The sequence below is a fragment of the Macadamia integrifolia genome, unplaced genomic scaffold, assembly GCF_013358625.1.
Source record: "Macadamia integrifolia cultivar HAES 741 unplaced genomic scaffold, SCU_Mint_v3 scaffold3191, whole genome shotgun sequence".
Classification (NCBI taxonomy): Eukaryota; Viridiplantae; Streptophyta; class Magnoliopsida; order Proteales; family Proteaceae; genus Macadamia; species Macadamia integrifolia.
In genome coordinates this window covers 1-25,219 of record NW_024869283.1, presented here as the reverse complement: position 1 = coordinate 25,219, position 25,219 = coordinate 1, and the positions used below count along the sequence as shown (strand labels likewise).

The following is a 25,219-nucleotide window of genomic DNA, read 5'->3' as shown; positions in this document are numbered from 1 at the left end:
AAACCATGCCCTTTAGACTTTTTTTTCTTTTTCGATTGATAAAAACACCCTTTACACAGTTACACCATCCATTGTTGAAAGAGTGGGAGGGTTTTTTAGGTAAGTGCTTAAGCCTTTAAGCCATTTAATGATGTCAAACTCCAACCATTTAAATTTCTCAATACGCACTACGATTCTGCCCAAATTTTATTTTGTGGGACCCACCCATCTCCAATTCTGCAAAGACCCAAAAGCCTCACGGAGAGACTGATTCCACTAGAGTGACTATTCCCACTTCACTTGGATTGGTTGATTCTGGCCGGTTCTTATATCACAACAGTGCTGGCTTTCTTCTCTCCTTTTAATTATTATATTTAACTTCCAATTTTCCACACTAAACTTTTACTTACACGAATTAAAATGGATATTTAATCTTATGATGCTAAAGTAGGAAAAGTCAAAAGCATCAATCAATCTTTTCATCTCATGTTTTCCTGTGGGGCACAACTGGCATTTTCCCTTTTCTTTTTCTCACGCAACAACATTCTCTTTTCTCAAAGAAAAGTGTGGGGTCCTCAATTTAATCACTTTTTACCTCTACCTTTACAGGCTTACAACTCCACTTTGGATCTTGGAAGAACTAGATTCGCATCGGGCCAGCCAGAGTAAGCATTACTATTTACTACCCCACACTATCCTCCTAAAATGTGCAGTTTTCCACAATTTGTTAAAACATAAAATGGGAAGGATCTAAAAAAAAAAAAAAAAAAAAAAGTTAAAATGAGAATTTATATAAATTAATGAAAAAAAGAATCGTAAAAGATAGCGTAACCTCGCTTCAAAACATGGAAGATAATCACCTTGTCCCACGTGAAAAGTGGAAATCTTATCACCAGTGATGCTTCCATGTGAACTCTCATTGATTCCTATGTTGATGTTGAAACCACACTCTCTTTTATGCAATCTTTTCTTAAAACTAATTTATGTTTAAAATAGCATAAAAATCATATAGTAAAATATATAACCAAACATTTCGAAAATGACTTAACATGACAATATATATATATATATATATACAAAAGTTTTTCTGGTCCTCCAACCAGCTAAGAGATTTGTTGGTCTGGAATAATCTCATACCTTCAAATAGAATAAAAAAAATATAGGTCATTCATAACAATTCCCCATCTCATTACTTTTCCAATACAAAACATTTTCGTCTGTTTCCATCTTTTTCCTCAACCCTGAAGGCTTGACTGTCATGTTTCAGAGTGTTCAGTGTTACTCCTATGTTCGGAAGGCACCGGCAGTTGGGAAAGATCACGCTGATTTTTTTATGTTTTTTTTTTATGGATTCTTCTCTTCTCCTCTTCTCATCTTCTTTGTTCTGCTCCGTCTCGGCGTCTCCTCACCAGATTTTCTCCGAATCATTCAAAACCTAGAAAATTTGGGAAACCAGATGTCTATTGGAGTCTCGTAATGAGAAGGGAAAACGTAGTCATTGTCAAAACATCTTTCCTATTTGTAGATTTCTCTTTCTGGATCTGAGTTGAGTTTGAGTTTCACTCATCAGGCAAGAAGTTTTGTGATCTTCAGGTTATGATCAGCAGAGATTTCTCTTATGTTCTTGTCAATTAATTTCCCCACTTTCTTCATCCTTTGTATGGTCATTGCATCATCACTGACAAACACCCTAACTAATCTTAAGACCAAATTAACATCATAAACACCTCCACCGTGACAAGAGACCAGCAAATCATCCAGTGTTGCTTGATCAAGCATCCCACCAAGATGTCTATATTCTCTGCTCAGACCAAAACCATAAACCATTCTCAATACCCAAAACAGCCCTCAACAGGAACAATTGGTTTTCCCCATTAAGACCATACCATAAATTGCAGTATCTGCAAGCCCACCATAATAAGACTTTGGACCCTGTGAATTACCATTCCATGAAAGAAATGGCAGCAAGTTACTTTGTAAAGATGAAGGCGGCTTGCCTTGAGCCGTACTGACATATGGTTATGGAAGTTGAAACCCTTGACTCTGATTAGTCTTTAGAGAGAGACAGAGAGATACCTTGCCGGCGACTGCAAATCCTTGTTCAGAGATCGTCAGAGATCAAAAACCCTCTCTCTCTCTCTCTCTCACATTTCATGAAATGAATCCTTATTACCAATAAAAATAGATCCAGCGGTTCAAAAAATATCCCTCAAAATATTCTTATATGGGGTGATCAATCAGAAAACCTCAATCCTCAATATATATATATATATATATATATTTTATATATATATGAAAAAATATATTTAAAATGTTTTTTAACTAACTATGATTTTCCACTCTGAGATCGTGGTATATGATTTCATGACGTATCCCTGAAAGTGGAACAAGTGAACAACCTCCATATGCCTTGGGTATTCAAAGTCTCACAATAAACAACAATCAAAGTAAATTTTGAATAGATTGATGGGTGAATAAGAAAATTATTATCATTCCCTTATAATTATCCAAATTCTCCTCCCTAAACTTCTTTTTTAATTCTCCTAAGGAAAGAAAGCTCCATCCTCTCCTTTTCCCTTGATAATTCAAAATTTCATAAACACCCCTCCCTTCTTCTAACCCTCTTTGCAGCACATCCCTATCCCACCACAACCTCAATCTTACCTCGGCCTTGGCCCCGGCCCGACCCTCTATATGCATCTCCCCCACCCTGTTCCCACCCTTGCCCGATCCTACCTCCTGAACTCTCCCGCACCGCCCCTGCCACCATACGTTGCATCCCCCTCATGGTCTCAGCTTCTTTTTCAACCCATCCTTACTTCTCTACCCCATAGATGTTTTATGTATTGATATTGGTCGATACCCGATTTCAATACGTGGTTATTATCAAATCAATGAATAGTACGGATATATGATATACTTGTCAATATATGGCATCATATCAGTATCTTTGAAGGTAAATCCGTTTGATACAAAAACAATATCAATACCAATTAGGGTTTTAAATATCAAGAATTAAATCGATATCAGTCTCCACCTATATCAGTATTATACTAATATGGATTGGCCTGGATTCGACAATCTTATCAGTCCAATACACCCATCCCCACTTCTAGTTGAACACCAGAACTCCCGAAATTAATTAATTAATTATTTTTTTTCAAATGGGCTTCGTAGTTATTTCTAATTCTTTGAACTCCTTATCTTAACCCAAAAGGAGGAAAGCTAGGACAGAGACAAAATTCTTTTCCATTGGAAGGCAGGGACAGTGAAGTTTATAGATCATGGTAGAGTTTGAGTAAATACAGAACAAACAGAGAGGAGTCATAATAATTAACCATCAATCACATTACATGAATCACATTCAGAGTCGAAGGGCTTAATTGTTTTATCAACTTAGAACATTAATTGCTCGATTACTTTTCTTCATTTCTAAAAGGGAATCAAGGGAGATGATCAATTCGCGCCAAATAATCAGTCAATTGCGCAGAAAGGGTAGTCTTTAGTGTTCACTGTTCACTGTTCACTGTTCTTTTGCTTTCATAGCTTTTGCTTCTCATCACTTTTCCATTTCTAAGATTATCTACTCCTTTCTTTTTTGCAGTAAAACTGTTTGGAATTGAATTGAATATTATGATCAAAACGTTGGGATTTGGACTTTGGAAGGCGATGGGTCCCGACTGAGTCCACCGCTCCACCCCAAACCAAAACCAAACTTTTCTTTTTTCCACCCCTTCATCAGAAATTCGTAGGCAGTTTCCAAAAACCCAACTTTCTCTTTCTCTGTTTCTGTCGCTGTTATTATTTCCTAACACTTACAATAACGTCTCTTTCTCACACACCAGAAACCATTGAAAATGAGAGCAGGGGGAGAAGAAAAGAAAAAAAAACTGAAAAAGAAAAAGAGGTTTCTACTTTAGTTTCAAACGAGGTTAATGTTAAAAGAGCTGGCTTTCAAGGGACATGGAAATCCTAGAGCAACCCTCATCTCACAATGTTTCACTTTCAACTGTAATCTTAACCAGTCCTTGAAAAATTCACGCGTTGTACTCCGGTTGGATCGTGACCATACGCTAAACATTCGAGCGTGGTAAGACCATTAATTAGCATTCCTCGACCTTCCACAAATCTGGGTTTTCACTTCCCAATCAGAGAATCTCGAAATGGAAGTTTGTTTAATCCTTTCTGGTTTATTCTTTTGATCTTTTCCCATTTATTTTCCCAGTAGAATGTCGTGTCTCATTCCTTCTTCTTTCTGTAACCCGGGGAAGGGGATGGAAGAGAAGAGTTGCTGGGTTTTTGTGGGGTTTAATGTCAGTATTTAACCAGAAATCAATGTTGAACTAAACTCCTGGAATCGGTTCCATTTTGGGGGTTTGATGGTTTTCTCCGTGTAAAAGAATGGAGGGTTTCTAAAAAACTCTTATTTCTTCAAGCTCCCGTTGCAGTTCTGCTACTTTTTTGCCACTGTTTCTCTTCATGGCGGAAGGAACGAAAGTTCGAGTGGTTCGTTGCCCTAAGTGCGAGAATCTACTACCGGAGCTACCTGATTACACGGTCTACCAATGTGGTGGATGTGGTGCTGTTCTTCGAGGTGGGCAAGTGATCACTTTTCCCTTTTCTCTTTGTATTCCTTCTTTTTCCTGTTGTGCTAGGTTCTTTTTTGCACCTTTTTCTTTTTCGTTTTCAGTTTTAAGAGTAGAATTCTGGTTTTCTACAATACAGCGAAGAAACAATCTTCCGCCACTGATGGGTCACCGGAAAAATCTGATGAAGAGAGGATTAAGCTTAGAGGGAATTCCGGGAAACTGGAGCGATTTTCTGACGACGGAGCAACCAATTTGACTGATACCTTGGGTACGGATAAGGAGAGCGACGGCCCTGAACTTGAACACAGGAGGAGAAGGCCCAGAGTCCTGTCTGAAAGAGCAGCTAGCTCGAATGGTACGTCTTCCTCCTCTTCTTCCAGTCCTGAAAATAGGGAGGCTGTGAGTAATAATAACGGAGGAGGTATTGAAACCATGGTGGGAAAGGAACCCAAGTACAGGTATCCGTCCAAAGCTCCGGCCGAGGACTGGGTCGTGGTGAATGATCAAGAGATGAACTTGAAAAGGGACGAATTGGCTAAAGCCCAGGTGGGGAAAGAAGCTGGTGTACCTAAATCCCAAACTGCAAGTGACAGAAGGCCATGGAGATCCGAGCAAATTCCTGATAAGTGGAGCAGTGAGAGGGAGGGGTCGATGGCGTTTCGGAGAACCCCCGAAGCCGTGGTTGAAGATGCTAGATTTTCGATTCCTCGGTATCCTGACGAAGGCCCATCAAACTACCACAGGGGTTCTTCTTATGGCTGTGGCGAGCCAATAAAGAATCAGAGCAATCTCGGTGGAGGACCCAGGAGAGTTGAGCACCTCGAACAAGATCGAGCAGAGCTTCTGAGAAAGCTAGATGAACTGAAAGACCAACTCAATAGATCTTGCAATATAGTGGAGAAACCAAAAGAAGGGGTACCTGTGGATAGGAGAACGGTTCCTCCTCCTCCTCCTCCTCCTCCTCCTCCTCTTCCTCGGGATCCTCATGGTGGTCATGGTGCTTGGCTTCCAGAGGGCCTTGGGGGACCAAGTAGAGTTTCCATGCCATCTTTTGCCCCAGATAAACATGTCCCCAGGCGGCCTTATTTTAGTCAGGGCCATGAATCGATTCCTCTGGTGAATAGGCATCATGTAGATATGCAGCAGAACTACCATCCTCCATTGCACACCCCAAATGAGATTCCAGGTTATGGTGAACCATTCGGTCCCCAGATGCTCAGGAGAGCTCCTCATCAACCTCCCCGTCAGTACTCTCAACGGCCATCTCAAGAATACTTCTCTGGACACTATATGGATATTGATTCGGATCCCTCGGCACTGTATCCACATAATTCCTTCTTTGATCAGGCTACATGCTCTTGCTTACATTGCTACAACAAACAATGGCAAATTCCTGGCCAAATCCCCCCTCCTCCTGTGTATTGTAATAGGAGGTACTCAGATGTTCCAACCAGCTCCATGTTCACTCATCTTGAAACTTCTGTTCCATTTGGTTCACGGGGTTACAATCCTAGATCGTTCAATCTACCTGTGTATTCTCGTGAATCACATAACCATGCAAGAAGACCAAGTCTACTTGATTCTGATATTGGCTGTTTTAGTCATGGCCGTCCCCAAAGGGTGGTGATAGCAAATAGGAATGGACGCCGTTGCCATCCAGTAGCTGGTGGTGCACCATTTATAACATGCCATAGTTGCTTTGAGTTGCTGCAAGTACCTAAGAAACTTCTTTTGCGGGAGAGCAATGAATGGAAAGTGCGGTGTGGTGCCTGCTCAACTGTAATTCCAATTGTTGTTGAGAACAAGAGGCTGCTTGTTTCTGTTCCGGATGAATCCAAAAAAACTCCTTTGGAGCTCCCTGGTGGCTCTAATGAGGTAACGAACGGTCTTTCTCATCGTAATGGTCACACAAACGAGGCTAGCATGAACTACTCTGGTGACTATGATAATTCTGATTACTTTAAGTTTACAGACGCTGAGCATCCTTTGTTGGCAGAAGACCATGGATTGAACTTAAGTGAGTCCGTGAAGGTGAATAGCTTGCTTTCTTCATCTTCTAGTCCCTCTGAGGATGAGGAGAGCCCAGATAGTGTGATTACCAGGAGAGAGATGTCCAACACGGCAAAGCTGCCCCTGCGAGCAAATGCGACTCCTCTACTTCCAGGATCACCCCTCTGTGGGCAACCTGATCATGTGGTGACCAAATTGGAAAGGGGAAGCAGGAGTAAACGTTTGGATCAGGAGAAGGTGGTTCTGAATAAGGTTACCTTCAGACAAGATTCTTTGAAAGATGCATCAGTAGCGACTGAGATGGAGGTTTCATTCAATGAATATTCAAATACTGGAATGTCTCAGGATTCTGGGGAGGCAAGCAAAGAGGAATATCAACCAAGGGTCAGCAAGGGGGGTGAATCATTCTTTGCTGGCATCAAGAAGAGCTTTAGGGACTTCTCTAGATCTAATCAAACAGTAGAGAATGGAAAAGCTAATGTTTCTATTAATGGACATCCTATTCCAGATCGTTTGGTCAGGAAGGCTGAAAAGCTAGCTGGACCAATTCATCCGGGACAATACTGGTGAGCATACCGACGCATACAACTTTAATTGCATTCTTATCTTAACATTCTTGCCTTGTATCGGTCGTATGAACGTCTTTATATGATTTTATTTTGGTAGCACATCAATGCATGCCACCTTTGCATGCTCATGTGTTTTCATTTGGTGTTTGTGTGAGTCGTGGTACTACTATCTTCAGAGGAGAAATTGATGAGGAAAAGTAATTACCTTTGGTTTTATTTTAATGAAAACAAGTCAACTAAATGAATCATTATTCCAACCAATGGGGATGATTACATGAATCCTGTTTTTTCATTCAAAGCAAATGTTTGGAATTTCTGCTAGAATGTTTGGGTATGGGTTTTGTAGTACCTAGGCTTGGCTCGGCAATACAAAATGCACTGGATTTTTCTAATATTGTTATAAGAGTGATGGCTTTTATTCAGCAAGAGTTCAATACAGCAATTTTTTCTGGGTAATTTTGCATGCTTCATGGTTCAAAAGATTAAGCTGGTGTGTCCTTGTAAATTTGCTTGGTGCCTGATTCTCTTTGTAATGGTCTTGAATTTCTTTTTGTTTCAAGTTTTCTTATTATTAGAATAATGCACCGTCTTGTTTCTTTGAAGGGTATTTAAGTTCTTTTGCTTTTTCATCTGCCTTGACACAGGTATGATTTCCGAGCTGGATTTTGGGGTGTGATCGGTCAGCCTTGTCTTGGCATAATACCAGTAAGATTGGCCTATCCATTGGCATACAGTAGTTAACCACAATTTGGTTTAGAGGTTTGTTACTAATTATATTGACCAAATATTTTATTCATTTCTCAGCCATTTATTGAAGAATTCAACCATCCAATGCCCAAAAACTGTGCTGGTGGCAATACTGGAGTTTTTGTGAATGGGAGAGAGCTTCATCAAACAGATTTGGATTTACTTGCTGGCAGAGGACTCCCAACTACTACGGATAAATCATATATTGTTGAGATTTCTGGGAAAGTTGTGGATGAGCATTCTGGAGAAGAGCTTGATGGCCTTGGAAAACTTGCCCCAACGTAAGTTACAACTCCTTCCAATATAGATTGAATGTCCTTTATTTGTTTTTTAATCATAAATAAATTAGCATTGTTTTCTCATATTGCTATGGTATTGCCTTTTGTGGGCTTGACATCGACATCCCACCACATGTCTATGGTAGTTACTTTGTGTAAGGTTGGGCATTTGGACGGCTCATGGTGTATAAATTTTGCATGATTTACGTTGAGTCTTGAGACAGATGGTAATTGGTTCAGCATTGGAGAAATTTGATCCTGAATTATGGTGTAATCAGTTTAACGAAGCTTTTTTTTCCAATCAGGTTCTCTTGCATTGTAGAGCTAGGATGATCATTATCATGTCATTCCTTTGCTTGGAGTTCTTGTTATTTTCTTCTGTATGAACGTTATTTGTTGAAAGCATATTATCTTTTAGGATGAAAATTCTAATGTCATTTGAGCTCATAAAGCAGCTTGATGGCTACTCTATGCTTTCTTTTTTCTCCAATAATAAAAAGAAAAAACTGGTGATATCATCATGAAAGATTTTAAATTGCAATTTTTGGACAGAGTTGAGAAGGTGAAGCACGGATTTGGCATGTGGGTTCCAAGAGTGGCAATGTAGATACTTCGTGGGTTGCATAAAGGCTTTAGCTATCATTAACACGAGGAAGAATTTGAAGCTGATCTGTCTTTTGGAAGTAGGTTCAAAGTATAGAGATGTTTTCACTTTTCATTCAAAGGGGGAATTATTTATGTTTGAATACTGGTCAAGATGTAAATCTGATACCATTTTCTGCTTCTAATTGGTTCTCTTGTTTCTTTCAGGAAAGAAAAAAAAAAGGGGAGGGGAGGGGAGGGGAGGGGAGGGGTGGGGTGGGTAAGTAAAGAAAGATGGGTTCTATGTATTTCACATGTAATTGTAGTTTTCTCATTATTAGTATAAAAGGTGTCTGTATTTTTAAGTTGTTTCCTTTTCTTCTTTTCCTTCTACTGAATCTGAGGTACAGATCTTGGCTAGGGGATTCCATCTTTGAGAACTGGAGCAAACATTGATCCAAGTTGAGGATCCAACCATCAAAATTATCTTTTTCATCACCTAGAAGAAAACCATCAATGGTATTTGTATCTCTCGGTATCGGGGTATCGGCTGATCCATTACCTAAAACCTGGTTATAAACCTGGTTCTGTTGCATCTTGGTGTTCCATCTCTTTCATAGATGACTGCTTGAGACTACTCTTCCAGTCTTCCTTTCCATTGTTGGGTTTGTAGTTCCTATCATCGTCTTCTTCATAGTTGCCCCTGTGTGCGTCTTGGGGTTGGTTAGGTTGCTTTAATGGCTGGAACTACTGTCTGTAAAGCTGGCTTAGTGTTCTGGGCTTTACAGTCCGGACGTTTGGTGCCTTAGCTCACTCCACCCAATGTGGATTAATGTCTTGAATGACCTTGAAAGTTCCCTGCCATCCCCTTTACTGCTCTTGTGCACTCAATTGCCATTCTGACTCGAGTTGATCTTTGAAAAGCTCCTCCAGAGAATCCCTCCTCTCCAAGGATTTAGTTATCGGTATTGGTCTTGGATGATATCGATTCCAGATCGGTGTGTATCGGTTGGATCGATCAATTTTATCTTTGTTCTGATATCGATATCTGCTTCTGGATCAATGAAATATCAGGATTGGTCTCATTTGATCTGATACCGAGACTTAAAACCATGCTCCTCTCTCCCTGTGGAATTCATGCCATGCATTTGTTTCACTGTTTCGGCCAAGGTTTCAAAAAATGAACCTTGGAACCAGTAAAAAGTTGGGACTTATGGAACCAGTAAAAACCGGACCGACTGAATGCAACGATCGAAACTGGAAACTTACATTTCAACAGAACCCAATAGTACCCTGATTACAAACCGGTTACAAAAAAGCCGACAAGAAACCAGATCAAGCATGATCAAAACCGAATTCTTAAACGGTTTGGTTTTGGCTGGGTGGGGCCTGGGCTGAGATATTCCAGCCCGACCTAGGGCTAGACTGGTCATGGGTTGAGTTAAGAGACCTTAGGGTTGGACTAGAATTTTAAAAAGTCCAGCTCAACCTGGTCCATTGACGACCATATTGAAGATGGTGGAGAATCACTTTTTGTAAACCCAAACTTTATTTTAGGTATTTTTTGTCAATTGAAACCATGGGTGGGTAGTTTTGTAAACCCAAATCTGATTTTAGATATTTTTGTGGATAATTTTTGTAAAGAGAAACCCAAAAGCGAATAATCATTTAATATTTCCTTTTTTCCTCCACCTATGCGAGTACCATGTGGATTCTTGGTACTACCATTGCTGCGGCATGTACACCTTCTCTACATTGGCTTTATGGGGAATTCGAATTCAACTCCTCTCCAACAACCCTCCAATCTTGACTTGGGCATGCATCCACCAGACGGTGGGTCTCATTGTGCACACATCCCCAAGTGTGTTCAATGAATCCAATCATTATTCCTTAAAATGTGGTGCAATCCAACTTTCTGACTTGACTTTTAATTGCGTCTACTGACCCCATAATCGCATAGATCAGGTCATATTAGGGTAAATGAAAACCAATCAACTTTCACTAAAGTAGTAAAGAGTATTAAACACCATTATATGAGTGGCCTCAAAAAGGTAAAAGGAGCCAAACTCATAATCACAAGCTTCCTGAAAGGTCCCCTTGTGAACTCAACTATCCCAGTGGGGTTACTTGTAGTTGCGTCTACTAAACAACATTCAATTAATCATAGTTTCACATTTGATTAAGGAACAACTTATTTGATAAGTTAGCTGATCTCCACCTACAAACTTCATTTTATGGTACTAAACAGCTAATAATGATTCATTGAAAAAAAAAAATTGTTGTGAAGAGACATTAATTGTCCATGAAAAGAGCATAAAGAGCTGAGGGCATCCTTTTCCTTCATGGCTTTATTTGTTTGGACTGATCATTTACCTAATGTAGTTAGAAGGTAACAATCTCTGGTGGACCATCCTAAAAGAAGGGAGGACCCTAAAAACAGGGTAGCCGACACAACAAGAACATATATACTTTACTTCTTAGGTTAAAAAGGCTAATTATGCTTTGTGAAGAAAACTAAGCGAAACTTTAGTTAAAAGGCAAAAGTAGCCAACATAATCAATCACTAATAATGTTTCAAATGCCTTCTAAACACAGTAACCATAAAAAACCCAAGGATGAATTTAGAAAGTGGGCCATTTAGAGCTTTAGTAATAGAATATACACAATTTTCTTCATAATTAAGAAATAACTTCTATATGATTAGTAGGGAAAAGAAGAGTCTTGGTCTTAAGTCAACATTGACAGCAGGTTTGAGCTGTGTTACCCTTAAGAGTGTAACACAGCTCAAGACTGTCAAATTATGATATGGTGTATGTTTGATGAATCATTTCGGTCTCTATCATAAGTAGTCGCTATTGTTGTAGACATTCATCTACTTCAGAGTTGTTTTGAGTATTGCTCTTTTCTAAAAGTAAGTAGATGTGAGAATGTTATTGCCAATTCCATTTCTAAATTGACAGTTTCTTACTTTCACAAGTGTTTTTGGATTTCCATCTTTAGTCTAAAGATTTTACACACGCTTTTTTCTCCATGACGCCAATGTGGGGAGGAATCTATAATGATATCATCCACATGGGACCTACATGAGTAAAAAAAATGAGAGTGTAGTGTGGATCCCACACATCATTATGTGAAAAAATATGCATACCATGGTATTAAAAACCCAAAATCAGGATCCAAATTAGTGCCAAACCGATTTTAATTCAATCTAGATTGGAATGGCCCTGATTCGACCTCAAAATCGACATATTCCAAGCATCTAGGGTTTTCCCAGAGATCAGAATCAACCGATCCAATCTAACTAAAAACTCTGACATATTTATGGATTTGCATTCCGTTGCCGTGTGCTTTTTACTCTAAAGTTTTAAGTCATTATAAGGAGTACCAATTTGTTTTTTTCCAAAGATGTGTTTTCATTTTAGGAGCATGCCCTTGCACCTAGACACAGATATACAAAATTACCACCACACACCTCTTGATGGATTCCCAAATATGCTTTGTCATTGGCCGTGGAGCCGGCACAGAAGCCATGCTTCCGGACAAAAAACACTCTCCCTCCTTTTCACCCTCTTTTAGAGATGGTTGTGGGGGTTCCATTTCAAAGTCCATGATAGGGACTTGGGGAAAAAGCACAAAACCCAAAGAAGATGTTGCTAAGATGGTATGGTCATGGAATTGTTTGTGGGAATTGGATTATCCTTTATTTATTTATTTTATTTTTTTCTGCCAGAAGACTTCAAAATGATAGGATTACACTTATGCGTGTTCATCTGTAATTCTCCTTTAAATCACACGGACGCAGTAGAAAAGGTCCAACCCACTTCTATGGTCCTTGAAACGCATTATCTTTTTTAAAAATCATTGACCCCTTACCGTTGTTGGTGATCTGACCCATGAGCATTAACATGAGAGGGCCCACAGTCATAAAGGGTAGGTGTGGCACATTTAAAAGCATAGACTTCCTAGTCATACAATAGACGTGTTAAATTCCGGCACTAATTGGTCGAACCAATTGAATCGGTTCAAAAAACAAAGTGAATCGACCAAGCGTATAATGGTTCAGCTTTGGTTTTGTTTTTATTTTAAAACCCATAGAAAATAAAATCAAATAGAAATCTGGAAAAATAAATCTAACCCATGGTTTGAGGAATCCGATCAAATCAATTGGATTGGATTGGAATGATATAGATCTTGATTAATTTTGATTCTTGGCTAATATCATATTGGTGGATCACTAAAGACAAAGAGTAAAATAATCCAAAGCATGGTTTTAACTTTTAATTAAAAATAAATGTATTTTTGTTTAATTCTAATCGATTCATATTGGTATTGACTTTAGACCGATCCTATTCTCGATACCAAGTTCTCAAACCTTGATGTAACCCCAAAAATGGTTAAAGATCTCCAAAACCAATCAAACACATTTTTTTTTTTTTTTTTTAATTCCTGCCTAACCAAATTGGACTAAAAATTATAATGATAAACTCCGTTATGAATAATTTATAGAAAACTGAAATTGAACCTAACCAGACCAAAACCAATCGATTGAAACAAAACTTTATCTTAAAACCAATGCAGCCTAAGTAAAATCGGACCAAACCGATTGATTGACACTGCTCTTACATATAGGGTAGTTGGGGCTGACCATGACTAACTTAAAGAGAAGGACCCACAATAGATCCTCTTTATTGTTATTGATAAAGGTGACAGTCATGAAAGTAAATCTCAAAGTAAGTACTTTATAGAACGAACACTAGGATAGCCTAATGGTGATCGCTTCAATTTGTGGAACCAACACCCAGAGGAGGAAATCGCATTGTGTGAGTGTATGTGTGTTTTCTTATTTATTATGTACCTACCCGTGTGATTTAAGTGGAGATCATGGCGGTTGATTCTAATTCGGATTAGATGGGAATCGATCTGAGACAGATCTAGATCTATTTTTATTTTTTATTTTTTTAATCAATGAGTAAAATATAAGTTTCTGAAAAATCTAAAGATTGCTTGAGAATCCACAATAATTGCATGAAAACATGTTTAAAATATATGAAATTTGACAAATGTCGTATGTACAAATCTCTGGATATCCAAAGCTCCAACCCTACTTCTAATGTCGATTTCTGTTTCATTCAAGATTAGTAATATATGGTTTTGGTAATCCATGGCAATTTTTGTCGTCTACCAAGTAACCATGTGAGTCTCACTGGACCACTTCTACCAACCTCTCTGCTGTCTCCTTCTGTGTTACATTACTAAATCACTACAAACTACCACCAGATCGGCTGTTTTTTGCCATTTTTATCTCTCATTATCTCAATCTGGAGATGGGTTGTGGAGCCATGCCTAATTACTGATTTGGGCTGAAGCTTCCAGATGTTGTACCATTGGAACAACAATTAGATCTGTTAATGTGCTCTTGTTTCAGATTTAGTCGGTGGAAGCTCCAAATGGTGAAGGAGATGAGCTTAGATTGGAATCCATGGTCTCTTCGCAAGCACAACCATGTATTTGTTAAGATATCAGTCTCATTTCTTCTTATGGGTCTTGCTTTTCGTCTCTTCTTTTCTGATTCGATTGGCTTTTCATCTGTCCCTGAAACACCGTTGTTAGAGAAAACAGAGACTCCTGAGATTCCGGTCAAGATCCTGCTTCCGCCTCCGTCTCCGTCTCCGTCTCCGTCTCCACCCCCTCCTTTGCCTCCGCCTACCCCGGAGATTGAAGAGCACAAACCTTCTAAAGGTACGCCATTTCGGACATATTTCAGGCTTTCAATCAGATTTTCTCTTATAGGCTAATGAGGAATGCCGGATTCAGAGACTTGAAAAAATGAAATGGGTCTCTGCTAATTACTCCTGTTTCTGTTTTCTGCATGGAAAGCTTTTTTATCTCTCTCTATTTAATCTTCCAGTGACTGCTATTTATTGTTATCTTTGGTGAAATTTGATCTGGAAGATGCCTATTTCATTGCGGAAAAATGTGATGTTTTTATTGTTATCTTTAGTGAAATTTGATCTAGAAGATGCCTATTTCATTGCAGAAAAGTGTGATATTTTCACTGGAGATTGGATCCCAAACCCATCAGGTCCGATTTACACTAACGAAACCTGCAATGTTATCGAACAACATCAGAATTGCATGACAAATGGGCGCCCTGATTCTGGGTATCTATACTGGAGGTGGAATCCAAGAGATTGCGAGTTACCTCCTTTTAATCCAGAAAGATTTTTTGAGCTAATGAGGCATAAATCATGGGCGTTCATTGGAGATTCAATTTCTCGCAACCATGTCCAGTCCTTGCTCTGCATTCTTTCCAAGGTATCTATATGGGTAACTGTTTATGTTTTGGTGAAGACTTACTCGACTTGCATTAGGAACACGATGGCACCCCCCTTTTTTTTTCGTTTCACTTTTACTTTTGTAAGGATGTTCTTCTGCTTTTACATGCCCTAATATGCTTAGATTGGAGAAAAAATACCTCCCTCCGGTGAAATCTACAAAAACAGAGTAGATTGGATATACTTCTCTCTGACTATACTGTCATCTCTAATTTAACTGCAAAGGTTCCCGTTTCTCTCTTCTAAAACTGACTAGCCTAAGTCATAATGTAGGAGCCTCCACAATATCATTCCATACTGAGTTTTCTGGAAATCCTGAATGATGATGCCAGCATTTTCAGGGGGGCAGCAATGTGCTAGCTGAATTATTGAATCAAATGATGCTAGATCTACCCCACGAATGGGCTGTAGATCAGCCAATAGCTGAATAAAGTGATCCATTGCGTTAAGTAGTCGAATGGGTAAGTAGTACTATCTAGGAGACCTTGTGTCTCGTCCCCATTGCATTTCTTACTCAAATGCTGTTGTCAACTATCTTTCAGTATCTGGATCTGATTCTCTAATTTCTTTGATCTTCTTACTTAACAGTAACTCTTGAAATCATATGACTTATTATGCTTTCAGCGGTAGGTAGTGATTTTGCAGAATCAATCAATACTACTTGTCCCTTCTTTCTATAACCCCAAATGATTCCCAAAAGGTAGCTTAACCAGTTTATGCAGCCTCCAAAGTTGAACCATCTGGTGATTTAGGAACCTATGGATCAGAATATTCTCATAAGCACCAACCATTCTGCAGCAAAGAGATCAATACATATCTCTAGCTGTTTGTCTTCTAATTGGTTCAGTCCCAGTTAATTAAATCTGACTCTAATCATGCTTTCATACAGTGGCATTTGTGTTTTCCTCCCCAAGGTAGGTAGCATTGCCGTGTGAGCAATACCTGTCTTGTTTATCCCGCTAGCTTTTATCTTTGGTACTAAAATTATAGTTTCAGAAGTTCCTTGCTCTTTTTCTATTAAAGTAAGATGGAACCTTAAACCCCAAAGAGCAGTCTCAATCCTAATGCCTGTCTTTTAAGTGAACAAGTCTTACAAAGAGACAGGGAGTGGGGGAAAAGAGTGAATTTACAATCTCTTCTGGAATGAAGGACTTTCCATCTGCTAGCTAGCAAACTGCAGCCTAACTCTTTTTCTTGATGGTCTGCTAAATGAGTTGCTACCCTCTTCACATGCTGAAGAATTATGAAAATATTGGGAAGATTTAGGACTTGTACTGCTTTTGTTCTTTGCATCTGCTATTGCTCAACGGATTGCCCTGTTTCTTAAGATCCTAATGTGTGGCTTCATATTATTGAATCTCAAGTCTCAATTCTCAATTCTAACCATCATTTGAAGGATTCCATATTGTTGTCACCTTCAGTTTGTAATTTCTGTCTTGGGCATTAGCTTATTTCCTCTAGCTCATTTCATAATGCATGCTATGGCAATTTATCCATTCACCCTGACAATTTGTGTTGTAGTATGAACGTGTGTATGTGCTATTGACCATTCATTTGTTAGATGGGGGTTACATGGGAATTTATGTAAATACATGGGGAGATGGGATTACAGGGGAATCTGATCGCTCCCAGTTATTTATGTAAATAACTGGGAACTCTTCTCTCAGTTCTTCGTTCAGACAAAGGAAAATGGCCGAAAAAGTATGAAAAGAAAGATGAAGGAATGAGAGGGAATCTTTCATAGACTCGCATGTCTTAAGTGTATCCGTGATAGTAGGTTGAGAAAGGAGAAAGATAATGGCAAGTTGAGGCTGGGGTTTTTCCTTCCCCCTGCACTTTCTTTGCCCCTTCATTCTTTAACTCTTTTGTTTAATGAAGCAAGAGAGGGAATCAGTGATACAAATGGTGGTTCCCTGATATGAAACCTTGAGGCCTACAGATGGTTGACTTGGGATTATGATTTAAGGATCTTTTCTGTGTTGCCAGATGGCCAGCAACTTTGAGGACCATCATGACTAGTATGGTTATGATGAACCCCCAAACCACTGCTGTGTCTATTGCCGGCACCACATTACAACTGACTGTATCTGGACTGCCATTTTAACCTGCTAGGACTAGGATAGCACAATCGCTTATTTGGCAACATAAGGCTATGACAAATACTAGAATGATGACCTCCTATAGACACAACTCAAACTTCACCCAGCTCGATTAAGCTTACCCCTCCAAGAAAAGAGGGGAAAAACAACAAGAAGAAACAAGCCTTTATCCCAATCATAACTGATCAACAAATCCTTATGTATGGGTTTTATATTGCAATGGTGTTTTCCTTATAGTTTGGGTCTGCTGGTTATTCCTTTGCTTCCTTCAACAAATTTTACATTTTTTGAGAAAACTGGTTATGCTACATCATATTCTGGGTCAGATGCTGGCCTTTTCCTGATTACTGCCAAGCCTTGTTCTGTAAAAAGGGATCCAATTTTGATGGACCTCGAGGATTACCATAGGTTATAATATTCATCCTTGGGTTCTTTCCATATGCAGTACAATATGTGCTTCTTGCCTTGTGAAATTTAGTAATTGAAGACCAATAATATCCTTATCCGGGGAAAGAAGAAAAGAGATTTTTTTTTTTTGGGGTGGGTGGGTTGGTGTGAGCTTGTTTTGAAGGGAGTACGGTTATTAATCATGGTGAGTTTTCATGTGGTACAGGTAGACAAAGCAGTTCAAGTCTACCATGACAGGGAATACAAATCCAAAAGGTGGCACTTTCCCTCCTACAATTTCACCCTCTCAGTGATATGGTCTCCTTTCCTTGTACAAGCCATTACATTTGAAGACAATAATGGTGTGTCAAAGTCTGACATCGAGCTTTATCTTGATGAACTAGATAAAAAATGGACAGACCAATATCTGAGCTTTGATTATGTTGTCATTGCTGGAGGCAAATGGTTTCTCAAGACTGCAATCTACTATGAGAATGAAACAATCGTGGGCTGCCACTATTGTCCTGGGAAGAACTTGACAGAGCTGGGATTCGACTATGCATATCGCAAAGTTCTTCAGCTGGTGCTTAACTTTTTCGTAACATCCAATCACAAGGGATCCGTTCTGTTTAGGACCAGCACCCCAGACCACTTTGAGAATGGAGAATGGTTCAGCGGAGGGACTTGCAGTAGAACGTTACCTTTTAAAGAAGGTGAGATTAATATGAGTGATGTAGACGTTGTTTTTCGCAACATTGAGTTAGAAGAATATGAGAAGGCAGTGGCTGCCTTGGGATCCAAGGAGGATTTGAAACTAATGCTTATGGACACTACCCGACTTTCTTTGCTCAGACCTGATGGGCATCCAGGACCTTACAGGCACCCACACCCATTTGCGAGTGTCAAAAATTCCAAAGTTCAGAATGACTGCTTGCATTGGTGCTTGCCTGGGCCTATTGATGCCTGGAATGATCTGGTGATGGAATTGGTGGTAAATAGTTGAAGACCTAGCTATGGATCATCGATGATGAAAATTTAGTTCAGGCCTTGGCATCTTCAGGTTTTTCGAGATTCTCAGATTCTGCAGATGTTTCATCAACAAGCTCAGGGAGTGATTGAAAACTGCTACATGATGTGAATACCTTCCAAAGGTTCTTTCTTGGGCTGTTTCTATATCAGCTGTGATTTGTATGTTGTATTGTCAATTGGGTGGGAAGGAAGGTCTATTCATTGTAAATTTAATTTTAATTTTACTTGTAGTCTTGTTTGTCTGGAGAGAAACTTCCAACTTAGGAACTATTCTTTTGTCACTTTATCTATTTTTGAAAATTGAATATTTATAGAGGGGAACAAAGTCCCATTGAAGAGGCAGGCTTTGCCACAAAGGCTAGGCCCGTTTGATTTTGTTTTCAAAAACATGTTTTTCCCTGTTTTTTGTGTTCAAAAATGAAAAAACACCCCAAAACACCATTTGATTTTCTGTTTTGTTTCACTTGTTTTTTAAAATAGAAATAGAAATTTATGCCTATTTCTATGTCCAAAAACAGAAAAGAAACAAGTCAGACTTATTTTTTTGTTTCTAGAAACAAGTCGAAGGGACAAAATTTGTGAAAAGTCTATACTTCACTCGACCTATCCCATCCCTAACCCATTGTTGAAACTTCTCGCTATCCAGAAGTGACAACTCTAACCTGGTTGTGCTAAGTTCACAGTTTTAGATTGCTTTCATCCTTCTAAAGTTCATTTCCACGAAACATGTCTTGAACCCGACTACATTGGTGAAAAATGTTTTAGGAAAAAAAAAAACACCATTTTGTTATTCTAAAAATCGTTTCTTAGCACAGAAACGATAAAAATCATTTTTGCTGATAAATGATAAACAGTCTCTCCTCAAACCCTTGCCATGTTGGAGTACAATGTTTGAGACTCATAAATTTTGTACTTTTTGATATTAGTAACGGGATGGAGAGATCAAAGCATGGAAGCTTATTTATAGCATGGAAGTATAGAACCAAGGCAGGATTTGAAAACCTGGAATATGGATCCGGATCGGTCCCAGCTGGATTGGTTTGGATCCCCGGAATATTTCAGACATTTATTTGGGTTTTATCGTGGAGAAATGACTTGAACCGGATTGAGGGGATTTGGGATCGATCTCGGTTTATTCTGATCTAGATTAACCCCAACATCTGTATATTTCAGGTATTTAGGGTTTTCTTAGCCAGGTTGAGGGGAATCGATTCTGATCTAGATCAGCTCCTAGATTCGGTACATTTCAGGTATTTAGGGTTTTCTGGCAAAGAATTGACCTACACTTGATTGAGGGGAACTGGGATCAACTTTTGGTCAATCCTATTCTAGATCGATCTAAATTGGTATATTTTAAGCATTTAGGGTTTTCTCATATAAAGTTTGCTTCAGACAGAGTCATGGGCATTGGGATTAACCTTTGTTGATTAAAACCTAGATCAACCCTAACATAGGTATATTTCAGGAATTTAGGGGTTTTTCATACATAATTAGCTTGCCCCAGGGGAATTATGATCGTCGTGGGTCAATTCAATCCGAACCGATTAGATCCGTATTTCCCATTTTCCATTTTTCAATTCTTTAATCAAAATCAAGTGCCAAGTGGGCCAAAAGAATTTAAGAAAAAAAAAGTAGTAGGTCCAGGTGATAATATTTATTTATTTTTCATAGATGTTCTCAAGGAATCTTTAATGGTAGGCTGGTAGCAAATAGAACAGATGTCATCATTTAAACCTTACGTTAGTTGATTAATGATTCGCTCTCGTTTTTTTTTTCTAGGGTGGATGGAAAAAAGGTTCTATCAGAAGAAAAAAAAAAAAAAAAGTAAGGAAAATGAATGCTCTCAAGTCGCACACCCTGCACATGGACATTAATAGGCGGGTCTTGGGAGTTTCACGGGGTGGAGACATCATTTCGTAGTCCTGTGTTTGGGTATAAGACCAAAGAAAGTTCTTTTGCAATTGGCCTCCAAAAGAAGGGAAGGATAACAACATTGCATCTAGCATTAAAGAAATTGGTATCAATGATATCGGTGGTGGCAGTATCTATAAGATTTTCAATTAGATGAGCCATTAGATGAGTCAACATAGTCTAAGATTTGTTTCCGAAAACGATTTAATGATATTTAATACAAATGGAGTAAGTAGAAAATATTCAATATGGTAAGTGATCTCTATAGAGATATTGGATTCTATTAGCACATCTTAATAGTATGAAATATATATTACTATGTGTGGACTTAAGGTATTGTTTCCTTAATGGGGAGAAAACCCTAATTTCTTTGCAAAGTTGGTCTCTATCCTATATATAGTTATTATTGACCCATTAAGTGAGACTAATGACCTAAAGCAAAAGGGAAAGAGAGTAGATCAGACTAACATTGATCGTGTTGTACAAGGAGCATATGCGAATAGATATGAGCTGTTATTCTTCAATCATAGATCAAGTACGCCGTTCTTGTCTATACAGTAATTGTATTGTATGCTTATTTGATCTCCATGCATTTGTTGCGTATATATTTTCTATCAGTATTGACTATTGACAGTGAAACCAATACCATTACAAATATGGATCAACCATATTAGTTTGTATTAGACATAAATTAAGAAACGAACCACTTTTTAGCTTATACTCTTGATCTGTCTCGATATTGTATAGATTACAATCCCATATCAGCATATAGGGGCTAACCCCACATTGGTTTCCTATGAGAATTAATGTGGGTTGATATACTCTTAGGTCCCTTACCTTGTAAACTAGTTTGTAGTGTTGAGTTCTTTTAGGACTGCATCATTGGTATTAGAGTAGCCGATTCTCAGCCTAATCGACCGAAAGGGGTGAGCTTGGCCAGAGTGAGCCAGTAAGAAAAGACTACCTGCCACCAGGAAGAAACCTTGGAACAGAGTGAGAGGCGCTTAGAATGGCTACTTGATCCAGAGTAGGCCACTGTAAATGTTGGGTTAAAAAACATTGTGGTATATTACGATCTCATACCAGCATATAAGGGTTGATCCCACATCAGTCTCCTACGGGAATTGATGTGGGTTGATATTGAGGGTTGACCCACGTTAGATCCTATGATGGTATGTTACGATCCCATACATATACGATGGATATAGTACTAACAGTGAATCGATTCCAATACCTTAATGCATGATTGCATTACAAGTTCATTCAACTGCGCATGCTCTGTGAATTATAATTGTGTAATATGTTAAGCCGACAAGATTAGAGATAATGGGCTCATTGGGCTTTGTCTTGTTGGTGTGTTGGAGGATGGGTAGGACCTCGAGACCTGAAAGTTGCAGACATGAAACTGAAAGGTGCATTGCGTCAAGCACTTTCATATGGGTAAACCAAGACCTGCCAGAGAGATACGACCCTAGATTACATGTAAAGGGCCGTTCGATTTTGTTTCTACTATTTCTAGACAACCACTTGAACCCACGACTTCTAGATTGCAATGGATAAAGCTTATCGTTTCGCTGAGTTCTGGACCACAGTCAAATCATCATAAGCACGCTTTGCAATTGCAGTTTTGTGGTCAAAAGGAATGGAGTAGAAAACGATTTGGGCAATGTGGTTGCTTGCTTTCCTGGTTGAGACGTTTTTACCCACACTCCATCTTTCCAAATATTTTCAGGCAAAGTTAGGATCGGATCGCTCACACCCCCACCTTTCCAAATCTTCTCAGGCAAAGTCAGGATCCGATAAGATACAATCGGAAGACCAACGTATTAGAGGACGACAAGGTAAATCAAATCTCAATAGCAAACGGACCATTTGGTTTCACGTCTGCAACTTTCAAGTCTTGAGGTACCCATCCTCCAACACACCAAGACAAAGCCCAATGGAACCATCATCTCTCATCTTGAGGGCTTAACATATTCTACAATTATAATGCATGCGTGGTTGAATGTAATGCAATCATGCATTAAGGTATCGGTATTGTTATCTGTATAGGTATCGGTATTGGTATTGTATCCATCATATATGTATCGATATCATTGATGCCCAATAGTAACACTGATATAGTCATAGAAGAATTCAACCCTATAAACCGACTTACAAGATTGGAGGACTTAAGACCATATCAACCCACATCAATTCCTATAAGGTCAGGATTGGCTATTCTAATACCATTGATACTGTTCTCAAAGAACTCAACCCTATAAACCGGCTTATGAGGTGAGGGATCTAAGACCATATCAACTCACATCAATTCCCATAGAAAACCAATATGGAGTCAGCCCCTATATGCTGATATGGGATCGTAACATATACAATATCAATACAGATCAAGAGTATAGGCTAAAAAGTGATTCATTTTTTAATTTATGTCTAATACATGCTGATATGGTTGATACGTATTTGTAATGGTATTGGTATAAGTATAGATATACCACCACCAATCAATACCATTATCTCTAACCCTAGATTCAATGTAGTTTTCGTTCCCTTCTTTTGGAGGCCAGCTGGAAAAGAACATTTCTTTGTACGATGCCAAAAACACATGGGATGGCAAATGGCACTTCCACCCCATTAAACCCCCTAAATATTCCTATTGATGCCCATGTACGGGCTGGACGACCTATGAGCGTTCATATCCCTTATTTTTATCTACCTTAGAAAGAAAGAAAATAAGAAAAGACCGAATCATCCATCAACTCACGTACAATTTAAGTGCTGACATCTGTCTTATTTTCTACCATCAAATATGCATGGACAACATCTATGAAAAATAAATAAATAAGTATTATCACCTAACTGGACCTACTATTTTTTTTTTCCACTTCCCTGTTCCCACACTTTATTATGTTAATCCTCAGTTTTCTAGAATAAAAATGATTTTTTTTCTTAATTTCTTTTGGCCCGCTTGACACTTGATTTTGATTAAAGAACTGAAAAAAGGGAAATACAGATACTTAGGCTTGATCTACTTTTTAATCAACAAAGGTTAATCCCACTTGCTATGGATCTGTCTTAGGTCAATTTTGTACGAGAAAACCATAAATGCTTGAAATATGCCAATTTTGGGACTGTGTCTAGATTGAAATTGACTGAGGTCAATTTCATTTCCTCTCAATCCAATTATGTACAAGAAAACCCTTAATGCTTGAAATATACCAATTTAAATTGATCTAGAATAGAATAGACCAAGGTTGATCCCATTTCCCCTCAATAAAGTGCAGGTCAATTCTTTACGAGAAAACCCTAAATGCCTAAAATGTGCCAAATCTAGGGGCTGATCTATATCAGAATCGATTCCCCCCTATGGGTAAGAAAACCCTAAATGCCTGAAATATACAGATTCCGAAGTTAATCTAGATTGGAATCAATCGAGATCAATCCCAATTCCCCTCAATCCGGTTCAGGTCAATTCTCCACGATAAACCCAAATAAATGCCTGAAATATTCCGAGTGTGGAGCGGATCCGAACCAATCCAACTAAGACCAATCCGGATCCAGATTTCAGCTTTTTAAATCCTGCCATAGATCAATACTTCCATGCTATAAAAATGCATCAATGCCTTGAACTCTCCATCCCGTTACTAATAAATGGAAGAAACTCAGAAACACAGAGCCTTCCACGAGGAGAAGGGTCGAGAAGCCGATGCCGGAGTTCTGTTTGTTCTTCAATCCAAAGGTAACATTCAAAGCCCGCAAATTACCCCTGTCACCGCCGGCGCCTCTGCTTTTTCCAATACTTCTAATTTCAGTTGGGTTAACTAACTTATGTTGTTATTTTCCGATTGATCAAAAGGGAAGTGGTGGCATGCGGGGTATCATTTGACGACGGCGATAGTAGGACCGCCGGTGCTGGCTCTGCCGTTCGCGTTCAGTGGGTTGGGGTGGGGACTAGGCTTCTTCATCCTTACTGTCATGGGACTCGTCACCTTCTACTCTTACTACCTTATGTCTAAAGTCCTCGACCACTGCGAGTACCATGGTCGCCGCCATGTCCGTTTCCGTGAACTCGCCGCCGATGTCTTTGGTAAGCATTAAAATCCTAATCATCTTTCTTGGGTGAAATCCCTACCCAAATCCTAACAAGTGGTATCAGAGTCAAGGCGTGGCAATTCTGATGCTTCCCACATCAAATTACTCTTGAACAGCCTCTCCTTAATAGTTAACTTGAATTCTACCCAAGTCCCTAGACCTACTACGACTTCATTGCTTCTGAATCCAGACTTGCCATGCAACCAACCTTGTTAAGATTTCTAAGATTTTTTTTTTTTTTAATTAAAATTTTGATTTTGTGGGTTTTTGTTTTTGGCTCTTGATAGGATCAGGGTGGATGTTTTATTTCGTAATAATCATTCAGACAGCTATTAACACTGGAGTTGGCATTGCTGCTATATTGCTCGCAGGGGACTGTGTTGAGGTAACCCTAGTCTTCAATCCTTCAGGCTTATATTTGCCATTTTTTTTTTAATTCATTTAAATGATTCAATTATTATTAATAGTGTGCATCCTCTTGTCACAAGATCATGTTTTTCTCTTTGAAATATCATAATATATCTAATTTGGTCATGTGAGCAAATGATGTGTTCATTCTGACTATTAGATAGAAGACATGTCTAGATTAATCATGTGTTGAATTTCAGCGCATAA

The 25,219-nt window shown here is 38.8% G+C and overlaps 3 protein-coding genes across 3 annotated transcripts; all 3 read left to right on the top strand.

Moving 5' to 3' along the window:
* The first annotated feature begins 3,742 nt into the window (after positions 1 to 3,742).
* LOC122067891 lies at positions 3,743 to 8,981 on the top strand. The gene is made up of 5 exons (XM_042631732.1): positions 3,743 to 4,573; positions 4,705 to 7,144; positions 7,792 to 7,852; positions 7,952 to 8,175; positions 8,725 to 8,981. Exons 1-5 carry the CDS (start codon positions 4,459 to 4,461, stop codon positions 8,777 to 8,779), a joined length of 2,895 nt encoding a protein of 964 aa, XP_042487666.1. The 5' UTR covers positions 3,743 to 4,458; the 3' UTR covers positions 8,780 to 8,981.
* Positions 8,982 to 13,884: 4,903 nt separating this feature from the next.
* LOC122067890 (protein trichome birefringence-like 25) lies at positions 13,885 to 18,890 on the top strand. The gene is made up of 3 exons (XM_042631731.1): positions 13,885 to 14,493; positions 14,792 to 15,069; positions 17,802 to 18,890. Exons 1-3 carry the CDS (start codon positions 14,163 to 14,165, stop codon positions 18,576 to 18,578), a joined length of 1,386 nt encoding a protein of 461 aa, XP_042487665.1. The 5' UTR covers positions 13,885 to 14,162; the 3' UTR covers positions 18,579 to 18,890.
* Positions 18,891 to 24,114: 5,224 nt separating this feature from the next.
* Positions 24,115 to 25,204, top strand: LOC122067889 (probable GABA transporter 2). The gene is made up of 3 exons (XM_042631730.1): positions 24,115 to 24,251; positions 24,369 to 24,599; positions 24,892 to 25,204. The coding sequence occupies exons 1-3, from the start codon at positions 24,164 to 24,166 to the stop codon at positions 25,038 to 25,040; spliced, it is 468 nt and encodes a 155-aa protein (XP_042487664.1). The 5' UTR covers positions 24,115 to 24,163; the 3' UTR covers positions 25,041 to 25,204.
* The last annotated feature ends 15 nt before the right edge of the window (positions 25,205 to 25,219 follow it).